The sequence below is a fragment of the Lepisosteus platostomus genome, chromosome 4, assembly GCF_059453375.1.
Source record: "Lepisosteus platostomus isolate fLepPlt1 chromosome 4, fLepPlt1.hap1, whole genome shotgun sequence".
In the NCBI taxonomy this organism is placed as follows: Eukaryota; Metazoa; Chordata; class Actinopteri; order Semionotiformes; family Lepisosteidae; genus Lepisosteus; species Lepisosteus platostomus.
The window spans coordinates 1,827,758-1,846,771 of record NC_142614.1 but is presented as its reverse complement, the minus strand read 5'-3'; the positions used below and the strand labels follow the sequence as shown (position 1 = coordinate 1,846,771).

The following is a 19,014-nucleotide window of genomic DNA, read 5'->3' as shown; positions in this document are numbered from 1 at the left end:
GGACTGTGCAAACAGACACACTAAGACACAGCTCGCCTTGAGCCTCTTGGGCTTTACTGCTCTGTACCTCAACACAATAAGCAGATCGTCTTACTCAAAGTGACTCCGGGAAAGCAACAGTTAAAAAGGGAGTTCTCTCAAGTCTATTGTGCCCCCCCACTGACACGAAGAAGTCAACACGCAGCACAAAGCCAAACTCTTCATCACCTGGAAACGGGAGAGGAATGACAACTCCTCTACTACAGCTGCTGTATAGCCATAGCCACTGTGTAGCGCCCTTGATCCGGCTAGGGGAGGCAGTGGCAAACTAGTTTAAACCTCGGGATATTTAAAGTAAACGCGTACTCAAGTGTTGTTGGAAACTGAGAAACATGTAAATTGCGTTTGTAGTAAAACGAGCTCTGAAACAGACGGTCTTGTGTCTGTTTAGCTTATAGGTCGGGAAAGGATAACGGTTTTACTGCAACCCTGTGTTAATGACCTGTGAATTTGTTTCTTAGATCGTTGGAAAATTCGCAGACGTTTATGAAAATATGTAACCCATTTAACATTTCCTTTTTCTAACTTTTCAATTTCTGCTCTTCTTCTTCATAAAAAAAAACGCAAAACACGCTTATGGATAAAAAAGAGCGGAGAACTATAGAAAAGAGCAGCCATTTTCTAAACAAAAAAGAACTAAATTCGCGTTAAGTCTCTACGGTGCTCTACCCAAGACCTCAGATGTCAGCCCACTCCTCCGATGGACAGACTAATAAAACTTCCCTGAAGCTTTTCGTGTAATGTGGGTTTACAAATGTCCCTTCAGTACAGAACGCCTGGGAGCGGTATGAAAGCAGACTTTGTGCGTATTGAACTGTTCTGGAGGGGACAGCAGATACTGTGAGAAGCGGCTGGTTCAGATGAGGAAAACGAGCTGAATTCCTGCGGTTTACAGCGTACAAGTGGTCACCGCTCACGCTGTAGTCTGGAGCGCCCTACTGTATGTTTCTGCGCTGTGTGTGAAAGTGTCACGCCCTCTGTAGCCAGAGGGCGCTCCTTCTCTGTCCTCTCTCTCATTTCCGGTTATTTGCTGTCCTTCCGGTGTTTTATTTCCGGGTCTGGCACTCTGCCCTGGCTCAGCATTGACGTTCGGATGTCTTGAGACCCGCTTGGCACCAGGTCGCCCCACGTCCACTGCCTGAGGGCATTGGTTTCTATACGGCACTCCTGAGCTCTTTGGTCTAACGAGCCCGGGCCTTTTTCCCGTTCCGCCACTACGCATATGGGTCTAATTCCGCTCTCCTGCTCTCCACGGTTCGTCTCGTTTTCAGACATCCGTGACAAAAAGAGCAAGCAAAGCGCATGCCACATGTTTAGACTTGTTTCTACAAAGACGACAGACTTCATCCACCCCCTTTCGAATCCTTTCGAACATGAACTCTAAGGTCACAATTGTAGAAGCTGTAAAAGCGCTATATACGTGTAAGAAATCATTATTATTTTAAGACTGAATGGTGTGGATGTTTCGAACCGAGAACAGAAGGCGATTCTTTACACGGAAAGTTGCAGGGGTGTGGAACACGCCACACAGACATGGTGTCGAAGCTGGTATATAAGGCCTTGCTCAATATAAGGCTGCATGAGACCCTTGGATCTACTAGCAACCAGACTAGGTGGGTCAGACTGGCTTCCTCCCATATCCTCTCCATGTTCTTGATGATAATAAACTTTATTTATACAGCACCTTTAAATGTGCTTCTCAAAGCCCTTTACTGTAAGAAAAAAACACACAAGGAGAGGAGACAGCAGCATGACACAACTGCAATAAGGGTTTGCAGTACAGCAGGAAAGGAAAGGAGCAGATAGGACCAGTTCTCAAGAAGAAGGTTTTGACTCTGGATTTGATCAAGCTCCCGGAAGGTGACACTCTGATATCCTTAAGGATTGAATTCCAGAGCTTTGGGGCGCAGCAGGAGAAGGCCCTGTCACCCCCAGAGTGTAGGCGGGCTTGGGGGACAGACAGGAGACAGTTGTAGAAGGTTGCAAGGAGGGGAGCAAGAGTCAGACAGGTACTGAGATACCGAGCCATGTAGAGCCTTATAGGATGAGGATCCTGAGGTTGACACAAAACCTCACAGGAAGCCAGTGCAAGGACTCCAGGACAGGAGTAATGTGACCAGGTCAGGATTCTGGCTGCCAAATCGTGGACATGAAGTTTGTCAGTGTGGGTTTAAATACCCAAAGGGAGCAGGGCGTTACACCATGTTAAGTAATGCTACTCAGGCCCTGGGTGTCCTCCAATACATATGTCCCCAGACATGAGGATGAATTTTAACTGGCTCGGATGAAAAGCTCAGCTCCGTCTCGCAATGTAACGTGATAAAACTGTCGGTTTTTCTCTCACGAAATGGGACGGACAAAACCAAAAGCCTCATTCTGTACGTCTTCCCCGCCTCCTCCCTCCCGGTGACGACATAAGAAAATGCCTTCACCGGCTGCTCGTTTCCAGTCGCAGGAGGTCGGTAGCGCAGCTGTTTCCTGGTAAAAATGGCGGCTTTCAGAGCCACGGCGCTGCCTTCCAGGGGCTTAAAGAAATTGTTACACGTATATCTCCTCCTGCACCTTGCACAGCCTCTACATGCGGTGTCGGAGCCGGGAAAGTGGATCGTGAACGTGGACAGCGTAAGTCGCTTCGCTTCCCCTGTGTCTGCGCAGTGCGAGCGGCCAGGGAGAAGACTGTCTTTATTGTGATGTCAGGCTTGTTCTGCGGGTCTTGAAGTTGTGCTGTGTTGACAGGGGATTTCGTCTCTCTGTAGACGTTTTCCCTGGCTGGCCCGCAGGGGCTTGTATTTTTATTTTTTTACAATGGTCTTAATTTATTTCTACCAGAAACTGCAGGACAATCGGTAAATTCCTTAGTAAGCGCGACAGCACGCCGCGGTTCGCTCAGACCCATTTCCTTGTTCGCTCACACGAACCCTTTTTCAACGCCAGCAGCGCGTATTATTTCTATATATTTGCAAACCAGTTACTCAAATTTCATTTTAATACCCTCGAGGAATGAGGTCCTCATTCTGTCAGTCGCCTTTGGCCGGGTGTTTTTAGCTCTGGTACTGAAAAAGACACGCTTCATTGTAACACATGCCTACTGTAACTCACAAGATTGTTATTAGAACTGTTCAAATGTTTCTCCTAAGCTAAAGACGTTAACCCGACTGCGTGCAACTGCAGAAGTTACGCTTCCTTGTTGAAAATTTAATTAGAGTTGAACAATAAAAAGGTGAAAGATGCCCACATAACAGTAAAGTAATTCTGTAATGTGAGCCAGTCCTGGGTTTTTGCTGTTGTGGTTTAAAACTGTTTAGCCCCTAACCTCAAAAGCAGAGTGACATTGTTTTATGGCTGAGGTGTGCTCTCAGTTTTAGAGCAGTACTGGTCTGTGGTTACAGTCATCCTGGGGAGCTCCAGTCCAGGTATTCTGATTGGTCTCTCTAAGTCACTTGTTATTTCAAGATTAGGATAACTTATTTAAGGAGTTAAGCAGTGAGTCTAAGTAAAGTTGCAGTGAGGGGAACTCCTGGACTGAAGGAAATTCTGAATTGTGATAAAAAAGATCCCTAAAATAACCAACTATTTAATTGGCCACAGTCTAGGTGTTCCAGACCTTTAGAAATCGATTATTTAATGGCTATTCCTAAACCGTGCTTGACTGGGGCCCTCCAGCATGAGGTATAGGTCACAGACATGACTTATCATGCAAAATAATATACAACTACAACTGAAAAAATCAATTTTTTTGTTGTTGTTTGTTTTCACTTGTCAGTACAGAGAACAATTGTTCAGCTTTCTGAACTTCACAAAACCCGGTCACCCTCACCCTGCCCCTTTTAATCGGGACGACTCAGTTGTCTAATAATAATAATTGCTTACATTTATATAGTGCTTTTCTGGACACTCCACTCAAAGCGCTTTACAGGTAACGGGGATCCCCTCCACCACCACCAGTGTGCAGCCCCACCTGGATGGTTGTGTCAAAAACACAACCACTATCTCATTAGTCGAGATCATTTTATGTCCATGAGCATTATGATCTTTCAAATGACCGCTTATTAATAAGTGTCATGCGTTACCTATTTATCTCCGTTTAGCCAAATTGTCAATACAATAAAGGAGCTCATGGATAAAGTGTGATGTTTCAGTGTGTGCTGTAGTGCATTTTAGGGTTTTGTCAGAACAGGATAAACATGTTTCTGGCTAGAATATCGCAGAACCTAAGTCTCTTTCAACTTTTGTCTCTTTCAGAATTCCATTAATCAGCAGGACAAATTCATTTTCAAAAAGACACTGTTTAACAACTCCATAGTATACCTGCAATGTAAGTATCAGTTCTGCTGCGGCGCTGGATCGCTGGGGTGCTGTTCTGTTGATGTGTGCTTAGCCTTGTGGCTCTGAGGGTCCCAAGCAGGGTCGTGCAGCCCCGCGTCCTGAGAGCCCGGGCTGTGGGCTTTGCAGTGCTGTTCTCTTCGCACTTGGTTCAAGACCTGAGCAAGGTGACCAGATCAGCACAGCACCGGAGCTCGTGAGTGCACTGAACCCAGAAGGGTCTGGGGCTCTCAAGGCCCGGCTCCGCCTGCTATAGATGGTCTTATGATTGGCCTGTTTTCATTCTGCTGTAGAAGAATATCGAGCCTCACGTGGTGTCTGTACAGGTTTCCAGCTGGGAGCCCTGAGACACATGTGCTGCTTGTTTCTGCAGGGCTGGCGGAGAACTGCAACCCTGCTGTGAACTTCACCATCTCGTGGTACCTGCGCAGCTCCCGCTGCTACGATGAGGTGTTTGCTCTGGATGTAAGTTCCTTGATGGATTTGAAGTCCCTGACCTCTCTGGAAGGTGTTCATTTGGAGCGTGCTGTTTCTGTGTGCATGCTGGGAATGATAGATTGTAGCGATGAGGATGTCACGGAGAATTGCGTAAACAGAACAAATTGTTTCAGGCTCAACAGGATAGGCTCTGTCATCAACCCCAAAATATTACAGTCTGCTGCACTCTTGTACTTTGGCCTGTTGTGTGTGTGAAATATAATTTTTTGCAGTGGATAAATCAACATCGTTTTACTTTTAGGAGGTGTCAGAGAGCAATAAAATATGGATGTTGTAAGTTTAACAGCTTAATGTTGTACAAATAAAACAAAAGGTCAATGTTTGTGAAGAAAAGCATGTGATGTGACTGTGGTAGAGAGAGGAATAATAAGATCCGGATAAACCATGAATTCGTTCCTCTTCAGGAAACTGGCAAAGTGGTTTCATGCTTTTAATTGTTTTAAGTTGGGCCGTACCATTCAGAGGGGTGTGTGCGAACTGCTGCGGATGTCCACCCGAGCGGCGCGCTGAGCTGACACTCGGGGCTCACGGTTTCTTACTGCTGTTTGTGGTTTGGCTGCTCCCCCAGAACTCGCAGGTGGGGTCGTACTTCAAGTCGGACAGCGAGGTTCCCGATGGGGGCGGCGGCTTCTATGTCTTCCACTCCTACGACACACAGGAGTGCGTGCTGCACACCGCGCGGAACGAGGTGCGACGTGCTGTCCTTCCTCCTCCTCCTCCTCCTCCTGTCTAGTATCTCGGCTCCCGGCCACACGGTTCTAACAGCTCGCAAAACTGCTGCCTTAATGAGCTCAAGTATGAGCTGCTGTGTTTCTTTTTATTGCATAAGCAGGGCTGGATAAAGCAATAAAATGCAGGATGTGTTTTTCAACTCTGCCTTTTCCCTTGTGCTGGTTGTCCCTGAAGCTGACCGTGAGGCACTTCGATACGCCGAAGCAGCTGAGGAAACCAGAGGTGGAAGAGGTGAGAGAGAACGAGTTCTGCTTGTCTTTTTTTTCAGTTGCCTGACGTTGACTTGCACAGTGCTGCAAACCAAGGGGAGCTGTGGGACTGCATTCTTTTGTCACAGTGCACTTTCATGTCACTGTCCTTTGTGCATACAGGGCTCTCCTTTCCCCATGTAAAAATAATTTTGACATGTGCCAGCCCTTTTAGAATTCTGCTACTGTTTTCCAGAAACAGTTCTTCTGTAGTGTCCATCGTGACTCTGGATACGTCATCTCTCCGGACACAGTTGTCCCTGGATCGTCTTAACACTGCCTCATCCCGTTTTTATTTTAGATTGATTTTTTTCTCCCTTCTCTGTCTTCTGAGAATGAGGTTCTGTTTCTGTGTGACATCCCTGGTTAAAGAAAGAATTCTAAATAAAAGCTATGTTAATTATTGCTTCACACGTTGTCCTTAAGGTGCCCTCCCTGACACACACACTGATGAAATACTCGTGGATTCAGAGCTGGAGAGTGTGGCATCCCAGACCACTCCTGGCCGAGGAGCCCGTGTGTGATAGGAGTGCTCATCGGGAGTGAGGCTGGCACCACTTGGACCATCTCTGAATATGACAAAATAACAGTCAGTCCATTCTGGAAAACCCTGTTTAAAATGTACATGTTTAGATCTTCCCAAAATAAAGGAATGGCCTCACGTGCAGTAGGGGTTCCCCAGAGTCCAGTCTAGGAGGGTTTAGATGAAGGGGGCATGAATCTGTCCTGCTCAGGGTGCGAGAAATTCCGAGACGTTCAATTAGATCGTTTCTGTTTCTGAAGTAATCTCTTGCAAAATGTCTTGCAGACCAGCACAGGCAACCAGGGGAAGAGGAAGCGAAGTGCTGTGTCTGAGAAGGTATGGTCTCCACCCTGTGGCCTTTCATTGCTTGAGTCAAGCTAACGTTAAATTTACACAGTGGAACTGGTTCAGGAGAGATCAACCAGGTTTATATCTGGCCTTTGCAAAATCTCCACAGGTCCACAGAACTTGGGGATATGAATCCTTATTTATTTATTCCTTTTTTAATTGTATGATGTAAGCATGCCCAAAGGGGTTGGGCAGCCAGATGACCTTGACCTTGGACCCCTAGAGGTTTTTTTTCTCCTTACTAAGGCGTTTTGGGTTCCTCCCCTCCGTTGTCTTCTGGTCTTTTCTGTTTTGTATTCACAACATGTATGGTCACTTGCTTTGTGAAGCGCCTTGGGGCAACCTGGTTGTGAAAGGCGCTATATAAAAATTGAATTGAACTGATAAATGATCCAGTTTTAGCATGTTCTTTCATTTCTGCAGGGTGAAGCCCTTACAACAAAAAAGCCCTCAGTCAAGGAGGAGGGAGAGGTTAAAGGTCAGGTGAAGACCACCTCAGCAGTCTCGGATGTGGTGAGTGGTCTGCCGTCTTCTCCGCTCGTAGCACGAGCACAGCATTCAGCAAGGACAGAGGGGCTCTCTGCCTGACATGCTCCTTATTACACGTAGCCACTTAGCCCAGCGTTGAAATGTTAAAACAAACGCGTTGATTCACAAACGGGACCTTTGTGTTTCTTGACATCGATTCGTAGAGTGACAATTCGGGAGACGTTGGCAGGGATCCTCATTCCGTCCGCACAGCACAGGAATCATTGCGTCATGGGAAGGAAAATACAAAAACGTCTTGAATAGCTATTTTGGGAGAACTTTTAATGCTACCTTATCAACGTTTTTTCAGCTAGGGCTTCCTTTTTTCGTTGCTCGGATGGCTCTGTGTATGTTTGGAGTGGACTCCGGCACGTGCAGCTCTCAGTTTAGCGCTTGGGATTTCAGCCGCATTCCTTTTTTCTTCCTGTGTTTCGTTCCCAGCCACTGAACGCTGTGGCCAAAGCGTGGGAGGACGGTCCGTACATGTTCATCGTCCAGATCAGCCCCGCCAAGAAGCCAGCAGAGGAGGGCAGCACCTGGAGCCTGCAGTGTAAGAGCCTGACCTGACCTTTAAGTGCCTGCAGCCCTAGAGCTCCCACTGTAAATACGATGGTTACGCAACTTGGCAACAGAAGAACATCGTAATGTCATACGTTTTTTAGTGTGTGAATTTTAAGACGTGGGCCTCCGTTTAATGGCAGCCTTCTCTTTTGCCTAACATCTGCGATGTCCTTGTTTGTATGAGCGGCGGCCAGGAGCCCTGCACCTTGACCTGACTCTGTCCTCACTGTGTTTCCCGCAGTGGAGGTCCAGATGAAAGGGCCACACGAGTACATCTCTGCTTCCGAATGGCCTCTCATGATTGTAAGTCCAGCGCCACTCCTGTGTTCCTCTCGTGTCCCGGGACAGTGCCCCTTCTCTTTTGAAGCCTTAGACCTGAACACAAATAAAAGCTTTTATTCCACCTGCCCGTGGCAAATGGTGGAGTCTGTGCAGATGGCGAATCCGCCATCAAGCAGGTAGGTTTGGAATCTGCAGAAGGTAGTGCAGGTTGGAGGTGGGTCTCGGAGCAGGAGATGTCTGAGGGAAAGGGACACAAGGAAGGAAGAGAAAAAAAGAGTTGTGTTACTGCACTTGTACAGACTGCAGAATGAGATCAAGTTAAAGGCAGTTTCAAAGACACTTGGTCTGGAGGACTTTTCTTTCAGACAAAAAAATCTGCTTAATTTAAATTGAGTTTTTTGTTTTGTTGTGCTTTTTTACAGTTTTATACAATTATACCTCCCCCCACTCTTTTCTCCCCGTCTTTTACTGAATTACTGTGTTTCATCGTGACGGCCAGTGCTTTCTACTTTTTGCTGATAAAATACAATAATTTGACTCTGTTAAAATAAATCTGTGTCCCTTTATTTTGAAATCAACAGAACCTGAGTATCTTTGTAACTCATTTGTGTAATAACCTGAAATGGGCGCAATGGGAGATTGTATATTATGATGATTGGATTAGTTGCAGTGGTCCAGTGGACCAGTTCTGTGTTGCAGGAAGTCGCGGTCTCGCTGAGCAGGCGCGGATGTGAATGCCGTCTCCTCTCTGGTGCAGTTCTACATGGTGATGTGCATCATCTACGTGCTGTTCGGCGTGCTGTGGCTCGGGCTGTCCGCCTGTTACTGGAGGGACCTGCTGCGGATCCAGTTCTGGATCGGCGGGGTCATCTTCCTGGGAATGCTGGAGAAGGCCGTCTACTACGCCGAGTTCCAGAGCATCCGATACGACGGCCTCTCAGGTGTGCAGCCGCGGGGCACTTGGTCTGGACAGGTCTGTGTGATACAGGGTGGGCTGCTGAGAATGTCCAGGGGTGGACTTGTGATGATGATGCTTGGGTTCACAGTTTTAACATAAAATCTACAGGGGATGTGACAGTGCTTTCGTGCTACATAAAGTGCTATTGTAGAAGTGCTTGCCATTTTTTCTAGTAGATCTCTTGATGGGACATGTGAGGGCTGAAGCAGTTAAACTCGTTCGGGTACCTTTGCTGCTGGTCTCCTCGCCCCAGTTTGCTCTCTTCACGATGTCACAGTGCTGTGCAGTCCTCATCATCGCGTGCTGTGATTGGATAGCTCCAGGGCAGGACAAGACAGCACCTTTGTGTTCAGCACAATGTTAAATCGGTGTAGGCAAAGCCAACAATTGCCGTGACACACCTGTCCTGTCCTTGAACAGGAAACACCTGCGAGGCGTGTTGTGAAAGTGATGAACAGGTTTTTTTGAGAAAGATACCAAAAACCTTCTTTAACCGTCTCTGGAATTTCAGACGCTTAAAGTCGGGGTGGTTTAATCCTGTTCCTAGAGTGCTTGTGCACCTGCAGGTTTTCATTCCTGCTCTGCTCCTAACCTACCTCAGCTAAATACAGACTCATCGAGTTTAACATCTCCCAGCTCTTTAGGTGCTGCTGCTTTCACGAGAAATGAAACAACCAGAGGACCCGCCGGCCCTCTGAGACCAGGACGTGGCAGCCATTGCTTGAAAGATTTTATGGGGGGGCCCGTTTCCAGTCTGGGAGGGCTGGGAGATTCCTGTTTTTTGTGCTCTTAATGATCCAGTTCACATATTGAATTGCTTTATTAGTCAGGTGGAAAGGGCTTCAACTTCTCCTTTCTCTAGATAGTGGGAGGCTTACCGTGACCTGTAAGATCTGCCGGGCTGTGGCCCTGCTGCGTTCCTGGCTCGCTCTTCTTACCATCTGCTTCTCCCTGTAGTTCAGGGGGCGGTGGTGTTCGCCGAGGTCCTCTCGGCTGTGAAGCGGACCCTTGCTCGTGTCCTGGTCATCATCGCCAGCCTCGGATATGGAATTGTCAAGTGAGTGTCTTTGCCCGTGGCTGAATAACGGAAGAAGCTCAAACAATTGAGCTTTGGTGGACAAGGAGAGGACAGTGCTCATGTGTGGCAAAAAGTAACATTAAAATTCATAAGCAGTTGCATACTTTAATTTCTTGAAGTGATGTCCTGTTGCCTTCGTTTTTCACTAAGGGCGTAGTCCCAGTCCCAGGCCCTCCCCCCACCTGTCAGGTTTTGTTCCAGCCAGGTGGTCAGTTACACCGTTTAATTTGTAATGGACTTACTCACAGTTTAGGTCTTCAGTCTGCTGGAGGCAGCCTTTTCACGATGGCATTTTCTAATTCAAATCAAATCCCCGACTTTTGAGTTGAAAGGGTACTTGCAGATGTCAAGCAGCTTATTAATTCAGTTACAGGCTTCGGTTAGGTGATGAAGCTTAGCTGGACTGAAATCCAGTAGGAGTCTGGGGCTAACCCCTGCCCTAGTGAATTCGGGCGATTTAAGAATCTGAGGTTCTATTGGAGGGTGGGGCCTTTCTCAGATCTGCTCAGAAGACCACTAAGAGGACAGACCTGTTCTCTTTTAATGTCCTTCTGCAAAACCTGCTACAAAGCGCTTCTCCCTGCAGGCCGCGGCTGGGGGCTCTGCTGCACAGGGTGGTGGGCGTGGGGCTGCTCTACCTCATCTTCTCCATCGTGGAGGGCATCCTTCGGGTCAACTCGGTGAGTCAGAAACCCCACTCCCTGTAGCCATTTAAACCCCCTCTTTTTTTTTTTTTGCAGTGATTATGTCTGGAGATCTATGAAACGGTACTTGTTAGCAGGAATTTTGGAGCTGACCAGGAAGTATCTGGAGTGATATTTGCCTTAGACTAGAATATGTTTGTACATATGGGGCTGGAACTTTCATGTTTAATTACAGTGTCAATAACAAAATTAAGCGGATCTCTGACGGTGCTGGTTTTTTTTTTTTAGTGCCTCAGACTTCCTCCTGCAGGCCTGTGAATTTACAGGGGGAAGAGTTTTTCTGTGTCCATGCTGCTACCCTGTGCTCCCATTCTGATAAATTGTCCTTTCTGCAGGATCAAGATGGGACAAGCAGGCTTCTGTGTGACATAGTGCTGGCCGTTACTGACTCCTGTATTGTGTGGTGGATATCCTTTTGGTAACGCAGTATCTGGGTCTCAGCCCATTCAGAAGATAAGACAAATCTGCAATAGTGCTGTATGGTGTTATTACACTGTGCATTATTCTTATGTCACAGGCTCATGCACATGTCATTATCAGGAGTATTTGTACTTTGGTTGCTTATTGGTAGTTCTTATATTAGCAAAACCTTGATGAAAGTTGGTGGTTCAAGGCTCCTGGTCTTAATGAGGTAAAAGCCAGTGTTTTCTAACTAATGAGTGACCATGCTGTCAGTGGCTGGCTCAAGACTGTGGGTTTCAGCAATAGTGTTGCCCAGGACAAGTTGCAGGATCATCAGGCCCAGATCACTATGTGGAGCAGCAGCAGCTGGCATGCACTTCGAGCTGGTTCTGCTGTTCATGCATGAATGGTACAGAGGTGATTCACAACTTTTTTTTTTAGCTTAAAATGGACAGAAGGTTACCTTGACAACATGCTGGGTGAGGTAACTTCTAAAACCCAACACACACTAGATGGGCTGAATGGTTTCCCTCTCTTTTTTTGCTTTGACTTGGAAGCTTTAGCTCTGTCTTATGCTGGCACTGCAAGGCAGCTGAACAAAAGCAACGTGTCGGGCTCTCTGTGTGACACTGAAGAACACTGAACTGGAAGTGTTTTGCTGCGTCAGAACTCGCCAACTGCATGGCATTTTATTTTCAGCATCCCTTGCCCTCTCAGGTGCAGAAGATAACATGAGTTTGATTTGCAAAAGATACTGTAGATGATAAACAGAGCAATATAGAACACCATGATCGTAATGGATTATCAGTAGGTCTGTCTCTTTTGTGTCCTGTTGTGTTAGGATCAGGACATTTGAATCCATGCTTTCTGCGACAGGCTTTCTTTGGTACTGTAAGGAAATCTGACAGATGGGAGCAATCAAGTAATTTTCATTGAGAGCCACTGTTTGCTCTTGCTTACATTTTAATTACACAGGGGTTGAATCCAGGTCATTTAGTCATGTCAGAAAGACTGCGAGGCACATCCAAGATATGTTGGCAAGAGGTGTGCTCTGGGGTGAGCCCACTGTTTGATCGAGAGCCAGAACTGGAGCATCCATTGTCGATGTGCATGACGACTGGAGTTTGAAGTTAGATTTGTCTCAAATTTGTTGCCAAATGGAAATTTGTACAAAATATATTTAATAAGCATGTGTGCATGATAAAATTGCACACTATTATAGTTACTGTGTGACAGTCCTGTCTTCCTCTCTATCTGTCTGTCTCTATCTCTGTCCTCTTCAGGCTCAGGATGATCTGGTGCTGTTGGCTGCCATTCCCTTGGCTGTGCTCGACTCTGCCCTCTGCTGGTGGATATCCTGTCTTGCATCTCTCATTCTCTCTTATCGCCTCTGCCCTGCACTAACTTGCTGCTGATGTATATGGGTCCTTATGTATTGATTCCTGCCCCCTCTCACTCCTGTCCTTTCCCCCGTGCACCTCAGACTATTCTGATATTAAAGTGTGGCTTAACAGTCTTTCAGCTAATGTGAGTCAAAGCTAAGAAAAAATGGCTGATGGGCCGTAAAGGAGTGTTGCTGGGAGGTTGAGGAGTGCAGCAGAGCAGAATTCTTTGATCACCAGTGGATCATATAAGCTGTGGGTGTTTGCATGTGAAGCAACCAGCTGCTGCAGATTTCTGGTTTGTTTTCTTGTTTTGACCAGACAGGCAGGGGTTTGAAATAGCATTTTTAAAAGTGTACGTATTTTAAATAAATAAAGTACAGATTTTGGGCTTTTTGAGTGCAGTGTGTCCAGGAGCCTACAGATGGTGAATCTGGAAGTGGGCTGGACTGCTGTGCCCTGGGAATCTGATTTTCATCCCCGGCTGCTCTCTTTTTAGTTTGTTGCTTAGATCTTTCAGGAACATCCAAAGTTCTCTAGAAGAGAACATGTATGCATGCAAAAAAGGTTCTGCTTTTCTGCCTGCTGTATATACACCTGTATATACACCTGTATATACACCTGTATGTTTAGCAAGTCATATGTGGAGCTGTAATTAGAGTTTTGGACTGGTTGTTGGTTCAAGTCCCAGGTGAGACACTGTCAAAGCCAAAAAAGACACTGTTGTACCCTTGCACAAGATTCTTCATCCAAACTGTTCCGTTGAAACATCCAGCTAAGTAAATGGTTGTAAATGCAAATTGCTTTGGATAAACTTGTCAGCCAGGTATGTGAATAATTACCTATTATATTTTGGATAATATAATCTACTATTATGGGGAGTACTTCTCCCGATCTCCTTGGTCTCTAGTAGTTCAGCACTGTTTTTGCCGCAGTGGGTAGGTGCTCTGTTCTTGGTCCTGCTACACGAGTGCTCTCCCGATGGGCATGGCTGTGGCAGTTCTCAGCAGCAGGGTGAGAGGGGGTGTCTTTACTGGTGGCCTCGGGAGGTTCCTTGACAAAGAGACACATCTTCATCAGCCTGGCCCAGACTATGAAGCTGCTGCGACTGCGGAGGAACGTGGTGAAGCTCTCCCTCTATCGCCATTTCACCAACACCTTGATATTCGCCGTCATCGGTGAGGCTTCTGGGTGCCGAGGTTGTTTTGTTCTTCACACTGCACTGCCGGCTCGTCAGATTTGATCACGAGGTTTTACTGCACACTCCAGTTAAACCACATGCTCTCGATTCTTCTTTTGTGTTTTAAAGCTGAAGCATACAGTTTATTGCTTTTTACAAGCAATTTAGAGAAATGCACATTTTTATCAGTTATAATATTTAGAACATTAAACCAATTGTGACAGATGCTATTATTGGCTAGAACACTTTGCTTCAGTTTATTGCAATAAAAATGCATCCTTCTCTCCTCATGGCCCGTGAGCCTCATACTGTATATCTTAGGTTTGGGATCTAAGTGTAAGTCACTTTAAACCATAAAGTCTGAACTACAAAATCTGGACCTTATCGTATCACTTGACCTGTAGAATTAACATCCTTTAACTCGTATCAGTCAAGAAAACTTGTGATTTGTCTTGGGACTATCTTACTGACCTCTTTGACACTGGGAGTGCTGACAAAATCTCTGAACAAATCTTTATCTTGATGATGGTTTTTCATTTTGATTCCCATACTCCATTGTGCAGATTCATTTCTAGAAAGAATGATCCTCAAATCTTTTTCATATCTTTCTTCCCACTAGCCTCTGTCATTTTCATCATCTGGACAACAAAGACCTTCAGGTTCACCCAGTGCCAGTCGGTGAGTGACAGAGGCTGTATTACGAAGACCTTTATCTCACTTATCTCCATCACTCAGACTGCTGAGATGACTGATAAAAAAAATCCTCTTTTTAGTACTTAGTCTATTAGTACGAGTTTGTTTTAAAGAATGGGTGGCTGTTTTAGTCCAGTGCTCTGTAGAGTGTCTCCGCTGTGATGAGATTAATCGGGATGACCCTGGAGAATGTATATCCACTGGAGAGCATTTCCCCAGAGGTTGTGAAGGCATAGGCATAAGTGTGAGGGCAGAGATCTTTCTGTAGAATCCCATCATTGCTACCAGGACAGTAGATATTTTGTTTTGGTTTTTTTTACACAAGCGATTCTTGTTATCATGGCCCTGCTTATGAATTTTTAGCTTCTGTTGGAAATCCCGCAGGCTTTGAGTAAGGGCCGAATATTTCATTTGCTTGTAGTTGTGGTTAGTTACCCTTGTGCCACATCTGGAATTTGCTTTAAGAATGAGTGGTTCATTTCTTGTCCACTCCTCCTAATCCCGTCCCTCTCTTCGCGCCCGGCCCCCCACCTCTGCGCCCTGGAGTGGCAGGCGTGTTGCGAGGGTGTTGGATGTGACTGAGCGCACGCAGCTGGAGCTCGGCTGTAACTCCTCTGTGTCCCTGGGCAGGACTGGGGGGAGCTGTGGATTGACGACGCCTTCTGGAGGTTCCTCTTCTCCATCGTTCTGCTGGTCATCATGTTCCTCTGGAGGCCGTCGGCCAACAACCAGAGGTGAGCAGAGCCGGGCCACCTCGGGGTCGGGGGCTCGCGCTTTCCCGCTCCACCCGCGCGGCTCCTGTGGGGGGCTGGAGTTCTGGGAGGGAGGAAGGAAGCGGAAAGGGCTCTCCAGTGGGAGAACTGGTTCTGCTTCGTTCTCCTGGCTGTGCTGCCGCAACACTCGCACAGCGTCCACGCCTGTGTGTTTGGGAATGAAGGGTGTTGGGAGTGGGGTGGAGAATAAGGCTTATAACCACACCCTTTAATCTGAGCAAGCTTTTTGTCTTTGAATTGGGAAAAAAAATTAACATTGTTTTCCTTCCCAGTTTCACATAGAAAAAGACCCCATACTAACAGTGTGTTTTTTTTTTAATATCAGCAATAGGGTATCATTTATTAGAGAAAGGGTAGCAGAGTTTTTTCTTAACTGTCACATTTTCAGTGACATCTCGATCTCGAGTGCTAAATGTTAAAATTAAATTTGTTTTTTCCCCCCCACTTGAAACAAGAAAATCTTAACAGTTCAGAAAGATTTACAAATGCAGCACTTAAAGATGGACACCAGAGAAGAATTGAGAATTCTACAGCAGCGTGGTATATATTTTATTTATGACGAGAGCCCCAAGATGGCTCACACTATGGTTTCTCTGAAGTTTGAGAGATTGTTTGTTGTGCTTTCAGATACGCCTTCAGCCCTCTGGTTGACGAGATGAGTGAAGAAGAGAAAGAGCAGCTGATGAACGAAGCGTTCGGTAAGAATCGTGTTGTCCTCCAGGAGAGAAGAGCTCTGTTCTCAGGGTTATGTCTGCTGCTTCAGTAGATAACCAACCTAGTCAGCAGCAAGGTTTTCCATGATTTGGCCAAACAGCTGACAAACCATTTCCTGTGGCCTTGAGAGGGGTGTCAAAGAGGGGGGGTTGTTGTGGGGTGTGGTTGGATTTTTTTGCATCACATGTGCTGGAGGGATTTTGACTCCCGTCAGCTGAAAGTGGCTCTGCTTTTCAGAGCAACCATCTTGATTTGGCTGTTTGAATTGAAAATCTAACCATGAAAAAACAGGACTGCAGAAGTGATCTTCTTTGACTCTCCTGTTGGAATGCGTGGGGCGGAGCAGTATAAGGTGGTGAATTTCTTACCTTCTTTAATTTAATTTTAATTCACGTGCAGTTGTTTCTCCTGCTTATTTTCCAGAGGGTGTGAAAATGAGAGGAATGAAATCGGAGACCAACGGAACGGCCAGGACGAACAAAGTGGTGAGCAGACTCTCTGTGCGCGTGTCAGGTCTCTTGTGGAAAAGAGAGCTCAGGATTCACGCACTGTGCTGCCTGTGTCTACATCATGCACAACCTTTGACTCAGCATGCGCAGGCGTGGCCAAGAATGGCTCACATAAACTGTGACTTCATTACAAATCGTGGATTTTTTTAATGCCGTATCATTATAGAAATGGAAATCGGGAAACGAGCTAGCCTCTGCTTTGTAATAGTTTTTAAACAAGGGATCTGGGGACAGTGGTGCTGTACCCTGCACAGTATTGTTGTGAACTATGTAAAGCAGTGGGCAAGCTTACTCATCATTAAGGTTGTAGTCACTTTCTTTTTTAAACCTTGTGCTTTCAGAAATACCGAGATGGATGAGTCACAACTTGTTTACAGTGTGCATTTTATTTAGCAACATTCTGCAGAACTTGGGCAGCAATATGAAGCAGTGGTAACAACTGGACTCTGGACTTGTGAAAAGTTTGTGTGCAGGTTTTAAAAGACCCTGTAGAACAGGTGAAGAGCGTAATTAAACAGGAGCTTGAGACAACACAAGCCGCCAAACCAACAGTTGTTTCAAAAACTGAATTGGAGTCATATGAGGATTTTTTGCCTAAGAGTCAACAAGCAGTGTCACTGCCCTGCTAAGCGAGGGGAGTCAGGGAACTGAAATGATCCAGTTATTTTCTTTTCCCCGACAGGATGAAGATTTGAAATGGGTCGAGGAGAACATTCCCTCGTCCATGGCAGATGTGTAAGTACAGGGCTCGCAGCAGCTCGCCCGTCTCGGCAGGGAGGGCGGCGCTGAGCGTCGGTCAGGAAGAGTGGTCAAAGCAGAATTAGTGCTGGGGTTCATGGTGTAAGGCGCAGGGCGGGGAAAGTGGAGTGTGAATGAGTTTGGGTTACAATTCAGTATTCTGTTGTCAAGACTAGCGCACATCTGCACAAACCAGTGACTGCTGGAAGTGAGACTTTCCCTGTTAATTTTTTTTCATTTTTTCCCACAAAGGTCTGTCGGCGTTGATGTGTAAATAGTTTGCAACATTTAATGTAGTGCGAGGCAAAGCTAGCAAGACAGTGAGCTTCCGGTGTTCAGAGCGGTTTCTGTTATCTTTCACTTCTTGGCTTTTTGCAACGTTCCTGCCCCCTTTTCAAATAAAACAATGATCCTTGTCTTGCAGAGCTCTACCGCCCTTGCTGGACTCAGATGAGGTAAGAGACCTGATTTGTTCCTCTTTATAGGCCTCACGTGTCCACAAGGGGGCACTATTCACGTGTAGAACGGGTCTCGGTCTTAGAAGGATTAACAGTACAGCGGGACATTAAATTATTGTGATAAATGTGTGCATGTTTTTTATTGATTCTTCTGCATATATATATATATTTTTAAATTCTCATTAACCTTATCTACCAATTATATAAATGATGATTGCCAATGTTCGTTTGGAGACCAGGGCGTGTGAACAAGTGTAGAAGGAGAATGAAGGTCCTGTCCAACAGTTTTTACTGTATATTAAGACGGTACAATCAGTCTTAGTGTCAGAGCTCCAAGCTCCAAGTCCAAGCTTCATGGAGTATTATCCAGAGAAATGTTGTTGCCCTGGAAAGATTCAGCTCCTTATTTTACTTGTTCTGTTGCCCAGTGTTATGGCACAGACCGCATACAAAACGTTTTGTTAATTAAATTATTTATTAATCCTAAGACCGCCTTGATGTTCCAAATAAAAATGACTACAGCAGTGAATACGATAAAAGTTTTAGTGGGAGGGAGTTAAAAAGACACAACACCGCAGTGGTGCCTTCGTTAAATTTGCATGTGTTGACTCTTAATGAGGATGCAGGTTAAACATTAACCTGCATCCGAATTTTACACCGGAAGGATTGTTACTGTGTGTCTGTGTCTGGCCCATTCGGTCATAAAACACTTTAAAATGATCCTCATTTCTCAGTTCCCTGGATGTCTCACATCCCCGTTGTTGCCTGGACTATTTCTGTGAAAGATGAGTCGTGTACATTTTTACCACCTATTACTCATCCTTAACAAAAAATTGAAAACACAGATAACTTTGCAGATGTCTGTAATTCTCTCAGTTCTGTAAATTTTAGGTTGTGTCAGAAGGAAATTAGTGATAATTAATCATGTATAAATTAATACAGTATCACAGAACATTTGATTATACAGTGATTTGATTTTTATTCTAATGTTTCTAATGTTTCTTTTTTGTAGGAAAACATGACCACAAAATTTGAAATGTCCAAGATGGAATAAAAGCCTGTTGTATTTATTGTAAATAATAGTGTGTACAATTATTTTATGTTGGTCTGATTTTACTCTCAAATATTTGTAAATTCGCTGAGATGAAAGTAACAAACATGTGAAGAATGAGATGCTTTTATTTTCTTTGTATTGGATATTTTTATTTATACTGTACTTCCAAACTGTTGTTGGACTTCAGGATGCAGTTACTGCAAATGTATGAGTTCACTTTCCTGTTTACATATCTGGAATTCAGATAAATAAATGCCATACCCTTGTCTGAAAATATATTTCTCTCTTC

General features: G+C 45.4%; 1 protein-coding gene across 1 annotated transcript; it reads left to right on the top strand.

Annotated features, from left to right (window-relative positions):
- Window positions 1–2,442: 2,442 nt before the first annotated feature.
- Window positions 2,443–18,999, top strand: tmem87a (transmembrane protein 87A). Its single transcript, XM_088627423.1, has 21 exons — window positions 2,443–2,661; window positions 4,282–4,354; window positions 4,736–4,827; window positions 5,429–5,548; window positions 5,767–5,823; window positions 6,649–6,699; window positions 7,135–7,224; window positions 7,681–7,789; window positions 8,042–8,103; window positions 8,840–9,023; window positions 9,998–10,097; window positions 10,705–10,798; window positions 11,158–11,229; window positions 13,676–13,784; window positions 14,406–14,464; window positions 15,110–15,213; window positions 15,880–15,950; window positions 16,390–16,451; window positions 17,158–17,210; window positions 17,638–17,668; window positions 18,684–18,999. The coding sequence occupies exons 1-21, from the start codon at window positions 2,527–2,529 to the stop codon at window positions 18,723–18,725; spliced, it is 1,770 nt and encodes a 589-aa protein (XP_088483549.1). The 5' UTR covers window positions 2,443–2,526; the 3' UTR covers window positions 18,726–18,999.
- The last annotated feature ends 15 nt before the right edge of the window (window positions 19,000–19,014 follow it).